The sequence below is a fragment of the Electrona antarctica genome, assembly GCF_951216825.1.
Source record: "Electrona antarctica genome assembly, chromosome: 7".
Lineage (NCBI taxonomy): Eukaryota > Metazoa > Chordata > Actinopteri > Myctophiformes > Myctophidae > Electrona > Electrona antarctica.
In genome coordinates, this window is record NC_136812.1 from 18,510,998 (window position 1) to 18,520,018 (window position 9,021).

The 9,021-nt window shown below is 40.4% G+C and overlaps 1 protein-coding gene across 1 annotated transcript; it reads right to left on the reverse strand.

The window, feature by feature from the left end:
* On the reverse strand, positions 1 to 6,721 carry fstl3 (follistatin-like 3 (secreted glycoprotein)). Its single transcript, XM_079505921.1, has 5 exons — positions 6,522 to 6,721; positions 5,853 to 6,038; positions 2,881 to 3,096; positions 2,468 to 2,695; positions 1 to 1,837 (listed from the first exon to the last, which is right to left on the reverse strand). Exons 1-5 carry the CDS (start codon positions 6,583 to 6,585, stop codon positions 1,785 to 1,787), a joined length of 747 nt encoding a protein of 248 aa, XP_079362047.1. The 5' UTR covers positions 6,586 to 6,721; the 3' UTR covers positions 1 to 1,784.
* Positions 6,722 to 9,021: the final 2,300 nt, after the last annotated feature.

The following is a 9,021-nucleotide window of genomic DNA, read 5'->3' on the forward strand; positions in this document are numbered from 1 at the left end:
TGGCAAACATTATACTTTATGTTGAGTTCAAATGGCAGTACAAAAATACAAAAATAAGTTGATGCATTTATCATTCAAACTTTACAGTAGGTACACAGGTACACAAAACTTCTATTTACAGGAGAATCTTTTGTGTTGTGCTGAGAATTTCACAAAGAAATATTTGGTATTACACCAAGTAGGCTATTGAAAGCAATTTTTCAGCCTAAGTTTTGAGTTTAAAAAAATTCTGATCTCTGACAGTTGAAAATCAGCCATTTTTACTAAAATTCCAATGGGCAGCAGTGTCAACAATGAACAAATACATTCATCTACGTTGGCGACGCAGTCAGGTGAGCGGAATTGGCCTAATTCAAGGTCCATTCCCAGACAAATGTGATTTGGCTTTCAATTAAATGATGCAAATCAGTTTTGTCTGTCTAGTAAGTTCTTTAAAAAGCACAATCAATTCAAAGGAACCAAAAAAAACAACAACATTGGAATGAACTTGTATGACCCACCGATTTACGGACTAAAGCCAAGGCATCAACAGTGGAGGTATTGTGGAGGGCTTGGTGTTGAACCAACACAAAATAAAACTAGAGAAAGAACTAAACTCTTAATTTTAGTGGTCAGCGGGTGGCTTAGAGTTTTGATTAGGGTCCAGCGTAAACATGTGGAGAGGGAGGAGAGAGAGAGGAGATACTGTATGGTTTTGTTTGGACTGAGCTCCCTCCCTCACCTCCAAACAAAGGGTGAAATCCAGACAGCACAAGCTGCAGTTGTCCTGTTTTTGGTTGTGGCGAATTAGAAACACATTGGCAGCCAGGCTACAATATAAAGTGGTATTGCATTTCCAAACAAATTAAAGTCGCTCTCCATACAGCTTTAAGGGGAAATAGTTTGTTTGTGTGTGTGTGTGTGTGTGTGTGTGTGTGTGTGTGTGTGTGTGTGTGTGCGTGTGTGCGTGTGTGCGTGTGTGCGTGCGTGCGTGCGTGCGTGCGTGCGTGCATGCGTGCGTGCGTGCGTGTGCATGCGTGCATTTGTGTGGGTGTGTGTGTGTTGTTGTTGGAACGGAGTTGTGGGTGTGTGGTGTACATGAGCTGGGAGGTAACAGTAAACAAATGTAAAAAGTTGTACAAATGAACGAATGCCAGTGACCATTAGTACTTACACAATAAACACAATAACATAATAAATACATATTTGCATCAGCTGTTCTAGGAATATATTTGTATACAAGATAAAACCATAAATAGAGCTTAATACCCTCTCCAATAAATAGTAGTGGTATTCTATTTACATTATGCACACACATCGTTGTCTAGTGGAATCCTCCAATGTCCAAAACTGTTACTTTTCAGGATTCAAATTCGGGAAAAGAAAAGAAAAATAGCTGCGCTTTGAGGTTGTATCTGCTATTTTTGATATTTTTGTGTGACACTGTATGATCAGGTGGGAAATTAATTAAAAAAAATAAAGTTAAAATATGGAGATAAAAGGTCCGACAAATTTCTCTCAAGACTTATGTCTTCATCTACCCCTGGTTCCACATCCCCACTCCCTATCAATCTACATGCATCAACAAAACAATGTTTGGTTTCCCTTTCTTGGAAGGAGCAAGAAATGCCAAAGAAAATCTTCCAACAAGGTCTCCCAAGTCAAATGTATTGTCATTTTATGTACACAGGATAGGAGTGAGTGATAGTTCAATAAGAGGTCATCATTTGAAGCTAGAGGAGTGTCATGGAAATTAACAGTAAGGTAAAGGAGGATTCTTTAGTACTACAATGCAACAAGTCCATTTAGACTGCATTTTCCTCACTGCCTTCAAAATCCTGATTTTTCCTCGGAGGATCTGTGGGCGAGAAAGAAAAAGGAGGTGGGGAGAGAGTGGAGAGAGAGAAAGAGAGAGGATATTACCATAAGGTCCTGCGAGAGACTTACTCACAAAAGAGTGGATTATTATGGCCCTGACAGTATATAAACCAGTGTTGATTTTGACAGCGCATTTTGAGGTTGTTTTAGTCATAATCTTCTGAATAACATTTCTCATATTTTAGTCATCTAAAATGTTTTAGTGTCAGTCTAGTTTTAGTTGACAAAAATTTATTTTGACGTCGAAATGCCTGATTTTACACTTGGTTACATGCTGAAAATAGCCGCTGCGATGCGTTGTGAGCTTGTAGATCTGCTATTTTCAGAGCGCAACCAACCAGTAAAACCAATTTACTTTTTGTTAGTGAAAAAAGGTATAGTAAACAAACATTTTTCGACATAGTTTTAGTAAAGGAAATCAACACGAATAAATATACAATTCATTCAACTATGCCATGCCATTCTAAAACTGAAGTGAGTGAGTGAGTGAGTGAGTGAGTGAGTGAGTAGGAAAGTGAGTGAGACAAACAGACAAACAGAGATGGCACACACGCATGCATGTAGAGAGATCATGTGACAGTTTGACAGTCAGAGAAAAGGGAACACTTACTGTTGCAGTGACCATAGTGACGGACTCCTATGGACCGACCCAGGAAGCAGGTGGCCCGACGGAGATGGCAGGCACTCGGGTAAGTGATGTTGTCGTTGCCACAGATGGGCTGCTCAGAGGACATGGGTATCGGGCAGGGGGTTGTGCGACACATCACGCAGTGGGCGCTGTTGGTCTGGTCCGTCACACAGGTGTGAGTACCCGGACACACGACATTGGAGCATGACTCTGAGGGGGTGCAAGAACCAAACTTAGGCCGCCTGTCCGTGATCATACAATGCGTTCAAATGTTTGTAATGGATCAGAAAAGGCTTGGCTGGCGTGGACATGGGATTAATGTTACTTCGGTGATCATTTTGAAGCGGAGAAGTACTTACAGTACGTACACCTACTGTACGTATATATTTGCTTACTTTTGCACTCTCCCTGGTACATGATCTCCAGGTCAGGATGTCCCATGCAACGGGCCATCAGCAGAGCGCACTCATCCTTATACGACCTCCCATCACTGCCGCATACAGCGTGCTTCCGGGAGATGTGGGAGCAGTCAGGGGAACATACACACTGAGGCCTTCCGGTCTTCATCTTGCAAACCTTCCCTGGGCTGCATTTCACACCCTCACAAGTATCTAAAAAAGCACACAAAAGAAAGGGGGGGAGGAATTCTCAGATTTAGATGTGCTCCACGTGGTGTCTTTTTTACAGTTATGCCGTGTATAATAACAAGTCCGCAGATATCAGGTGATCTGATCTGCAGACATTTTCTAATTAAACCAAGCATGAAAGTGAGGGGATCCCCCCATCCCCCATGCCATAACATTTTTTTACTCTGCACAATATTTACAATAATCATATCTCTTTATTGACGGTCACACACGGGAATGTCTCGCTGGGGCGGAATGTGAGGTTGCAGTGTTTTCATAACAATGAGATCCATCTGTGCTGCTGCACCCAGACTGGGTTAAGCCCCTGTGGAGGGATGGAGGGGCTCCGCTATAGCAGACAGAGTTCAAAGAGCTGTCAGGGAAGTTTACAGGCTGAGAGATGGGTCTTAAATGAGGAAGCCCAGGCTCCACTAACACCCCATAACGTCAAATCTCAGGAGGAACTGTAATCCTATACACAGTGCAGAGACAACATGACACCTCGTGCAGGCCTCTTCCCAGGACCTTTTCTGAGCCTGTTATGGGGGACACTGCTCAGCCTTCTCAGCACTGAGCCTCTGGGATCCCGCACAAAAGCAGGAACGTTTTTCATAGTTGGAGTCTGGAGTCTGGAGTCTTTCTCACACGGGTATTAGTGCATACCCCTTCTTATTGAATAATCAGTATTATCATATGGTGTGGTATAAGAGTTGGGATTCCTTCTATTAACATGTGAATTCAAAGATGAGTGTCATACACAGCACTATAGTCAGTGTCCAGGAATGCTGTGAATCAATCTTGAGGAGTGACGCAAAACCTCAAGGATCCTAACTGGAAGTCGTTTTATCAGCCCATATGCCATGATATTATTCCAGACTATTCCATTGATCTGCCTTTTCTTGGCATTAGGCCATTAAGCATCTGGTGACGTTCATGATGCCAACATATTTTCCCGCAGAATGCCAGATGATCAGGACAGTGTTACACAATAGGTTAGACCCAGATGCATTTGGCTGGCATTTTTAAGGTAGACATCTCTCTATTCTAATTTCTAACTAGGACTGATAAAAACCTGATTGCAAAGGGAGTCGATTCACTTAACTTCAGAGGAATTATAGCTAGTAGCTTGCTAAACGGATTCTTTAAATTAAAATGCCTTGGGATAAAGCAAGGTGCTATTAAATCCAAGTAGGACAGGCTATCATAAAGTAAGGCTGTCAATGATTGTTTAGAGGGTTTATAAACAAAGGCGGCAATATTCCGGGTCGGATGAGGCCATTGGCAACGTCTGAGGGAAAATGTCATGTCCTTGCAGTGTCTGGCGTTATCAGGAGCTTTGTGTGTGTTTTATTCACTGCTGTAAATGGCAAACTGCTAAATAATGATGATGATGATGATGATTAAGCTGTCATCAGTCAACTCCTGTAAACAAGTGTAACAATAGTGTCTACGACTGTGCTTCAGTGTCAAGTTCATTCATATTGTAGCATTTTAGTGCTGAGCTTTGTTATCAAGTGAACAGAGCATATTATGTATGAGTATACCGGTACTGTAATTCAATTAGCCCTATTAATCTAAATATAAATATGCATACATGCAGATTATTATGTCTTGTTTATTTTCAGTAAGAAGACCATGAATAATTTCAAACCAACCCGGGGTTGGTAGTAGTATATTATTTGTTGACCGGGGTTTTTTCTTTTCTTTTTTAACTCTACATAAAATATGTTTTGACAGAAATGTTCAATTTATAAGCCTCCAACTTAATACGTTATGAGATTTTAGATCTGCTATTTTCGCCAAAGGTTTGCCACAGAATAGGGACTGTAGGGTTCGTTTGTGCGTTAGATCTGCCCGTAGCTGGGATTTTGTAACATAAAAGCATAATTCACAATTTGGCCTGTGATCACATGAACAAGTGCTCCCTATGAAAACAGAATTTAACTCTGGCTGAACCTGAATGAACCTTGATGAAATTCCAACAGAGGAAACTTTTCGGGACAGCTGGAGGGAGTTAGATGGAACGTCTGGCCTAGATCCATGCCTGCATTTTGTTAAAAAGCTTCACAGGGAACTCACTGTATAAATACCTTACTTTGGAAATGGCTTGGTTGAAATAAGTAACTCTTCAGATAGAGACATTGTGTGTAAAGCAGTGTTTTTTTAAATTAGGTCCGCCTGAGGACCTAGAGTATAGGGCCCTGGCTAATCAAGGACACCAGGTGAGCTAGACCTCAGCCACACAGGCAATGAAAATCACTGGTTTATGGTTTATGTTTGGCATTTGAAGATATGTCTACATTTTTACAATAACAACACTTAACATGCATAGCATGTACACAACAGAACACATGACCTGGTGATATAGTTATTATTAGAAATGTGTAACACGTTGGTTGGCGTACCCTGAAGATCACTACTGACAACTGTGATGATTTTGAATGCTGACTGAAACTAACTATAAACAAACTATTGTGCACTGTAAGTGCACGCACGCACGCACGCACGCAAACACACACACACACACACACACACACACACACACACACACACACAGTAGAAATTCTGTGTGCTTCATAGTTTATGCTTATGCTTTGTTTTGTATCAATTCTCTGCAGTTACTGAATCAAGGTAAAGCCCATTCTGACTCAAGAGTACGTGGACAACATTATCAGTTCTTCACTAGCAGGTGGTGGTTGTGGGAGTTGCAGTGAGATGAATCATGTGTTTGTGTACAGTACCTTTACAGGGTTTGCAGGAGACGATTCCCAGGAAACCCAGCAGGCTGACCTCATTCATTGGCAGACTGGTGTTGGACCAGGCCGTGTCCAGACGGCCTCCAGCACAGCACTCCTCTCTGGTCACTCCCCTCATCAACACCATGTCACACCTTTGATCTTGGCTTTGCTGCAGCCAGCACATCCCAGCTGAACAGAACCACAATAAACACACATGTGATAAGGCAACGTTATATTAAAAATATTTAAGCAGTAATAAAAGCAGTAATGTTAACCTACTCATATGACCAAACCTTGAGATAAATAAACCATTTTATCGGTTGAAATTATATACTTTATTTCAACTGTCTGTCCAAAGCCTTTTGACTTCCACATTGTTTCATGTATTCTATCAGTCAGCAGAAAGGTATGGCCGCAGTGACCTTTTACAAGTACATTCACTATTATTACAAGTATATATTCAACATAGTGAGCATCATATGGAGCATGCGTGCTATAAGTACATTAGGCTAGACTATATTTAAGTTGAAATTGAATTCTCTTGCATAATGTACATGCTGTAGTTTAAGTTGACTCATCAATATGCAAGAGGGTTTATTTCATCATCCAATTTAAAGTAAAAACTAAACTAAACAAAAAGTAGCACATTTTAGGATTAAAAAGAGCACTCACCATCGTTCCATCCAATTTGACACAAAGTAATAATTACACCCAGAAAAGTGGTGAAGAAGCTCATAGTGTTGTCACACAAATAAAAGGACTAGCACAAAAACAAAACAAAAAAGCTTTTCGAAAAACTTTTCTTGGCACGTGATGTGATTCTGACAACGGGAAGGATCACCCTATCTTCTCTGGAGGTAGTTCTCCCTTACGTGAATGAATGTGTTGTGGACAAGTGATGTCGCTCCCTCTATATAAATATTTGGCCCAGATGGAATTATGCTGCTGGGATGGGCGATGCTCTCAGCCAATAATAAGGCAGGGCAGGACACAGTTTGAGTCTGACTCAATTTCCAGAGTCAGGAAATTATCCATCCCCTCCAGCTTTAGACTAGACGCAGGGCACTTATACAGTATTTCCTCGCAAAACATGCTCACATCATATTAGACTAATTAATTCATGGAAAATATCCAAGGTTTGGGAGTAGACTTTGTTTAGGTTGTTGTTTTTTCACTCACATCTGTTTCCATGAATTTGGACAAGTAAATCATAAAATCACTGCTGCTTAACACAAAGGATTGGTGGACAACAAAATCCCTGGGTAAAGCCATTTTGATAGTGACTTGGCCCAGCATACATGTGGTGAATCATTCATATATGTAAGCATAATTCCTGTGATACGATGACCATATCAGAGACTGACGTCTGTGCACAATGATACGAGATACATGTTCTATTCCTATCCATTCTATTCTTGTCCTTGTCTCATACCTTCTGGTCACGTAATGTACCCTATATTCCCCATGTTTGTATTAAACCTCAGAACTTGTTGTGTGATATTGCCTGGTGTCATCTTGTTCTGTGCGGTGCGCACACGTGACTCAAGTGAAACATCACTCACCACCCTTATTTCGATGTAGACTCGTAGGGGACCACATGGTTGGTCAACCAGTGGTGGACAAATAAGTATCAGCTTCAGTACAGGTCAAAGTATACTCCTGGTCAAATATTACTACAAGTGAAAGTCAAATGTGTACTTGAGTTGAAGTACTGGAGTACTTTTTATTATTATAATTATTATTATTATTATTATTATTATTATTATTATTATTATTATTATTATTATTATTATTAAATAATGTTGACAACAATGTGGTCTTATTCCATCATCAAAAGCCAGCCTGCAGGTCACTTATTTATGGTCACATCTTTCAGAGTTTCTGCCTGGTAAACTGAAGTTCTCATACTCTTCTTGCGTGGCGTTGTCTGTGGTTTTCTGTACTCCTTAAAACGTAAAAGCCCATTGTTCCTGATCCACCCACTGTCTCTTTAAAGTTATTCTGTGTGGTTCGGCAAAGAAAAGTGGAGGAATATTGCAAATATAAAAAAATAACCTTTTGTAATGCAGTAGACCAACACCAAGTCTAGACAGTCTTTGTATTGTTAATGAGGATGAAGCCTCTTTGCAAGAATGGGTTTTTTCTTCAAAAAATGTTCCAGTAATGTTTTTTCTTTTTTCTTTTTTGCTGCACTTTTTCTCTTGCACAGAGAAAATATACCATTGACTTTTGTTTCAGAAAGCCAGACATCCATCCCAAGACAATACTGTGTTGGATAATCTAATTACAGAAGATAAGGATGATCAGAAAAATGACAGATACCAATCCAAATAAAAATTAAAATAATCTAATAAAATCTTATTTTTGTTAGATTAAGCCTTTGATTTGCTTGAACTTTGACCAAGCCTAGAATTGCACTAAAGCAAGTTATTTGAGTAACTATATTCAGTTACTCATCAGTCCAAAGTACAAATCATGTAGTTAAATGTACACTGAGTATTGTGCACTTTACCAAGAACCATACAACCCACACAATAATCTTTAGTCGGTTGATCAAACACAGAAGGAAAAGCCCACCAAGTGAGCATAAAGAAATTTAAACCATCAGTGTCAGTGGGTAACAGCAGGTGACTGGCCGTCATAACGCTTAGAGGTGGTCCACGGCTCAGTTTGTGCCAGACATCAATGAACTGAGGGGGATAATGTGCGTAATAATTCATGTATACTACAGTGGTCTCTCTGAAGGTTTCAAAGCTCCATCATCCCATTTCTTGGGTTGTCCGAGGAAAGGGCTGGAGACTGTCATGGGATTTGTTCAGACATTTTGTTTCATTCATTGGCACAGCCTAGGCGTGTATTTTTGTAATATTATCCTGTTATTGTGGGATTGTGACAGGTTTACATAAAGCATGATCACATTTGACTCTCACAATCAGATAAACTTTAACAACAGCATCAACTCTACTGTTTTTCGTCTGCCTGCACTCATTCACCTCCCCTCCCTGTGGGGTATATGCTGTAAGCCAAAGTAATGTCAGTCTCCCCATCTGCCTGTCACCATGTTTTTATGCTGTCCCTTTGATCGTAGCGTTAAATGAAAGTAGCATATGCTGTTGTAGCTGTGTTTTCGAGAATGATGTTGCCTTCTGTTGCATGCATGGAGCAGTGGAGG

Bases quoted from the DNA above. Each gene is read 5' to 3' on its own strand.
- fstl3 (XM_079505921.1), bottom strand. From the start codon at position 6,585: ATGAGCTTCTTCACCACTTTTCTGGGTGTAATTATTACTTTGTGTCAA. The intron at 6,039-6,521 runs GTGAGTGCTCTT...GGTTCTGTTCAG, and splicing joins TCAAATTGGATGGAACGATG to CTGGGATGTGCTGGCTGCAG. The intron at 3,097-5,852 runs GTACTGTACACA...GTGCTTTTTTAG, and splicing joins CTCCTGCAAACCCTGTAAAG to ATACTTGTGAGGGTGTGAAA.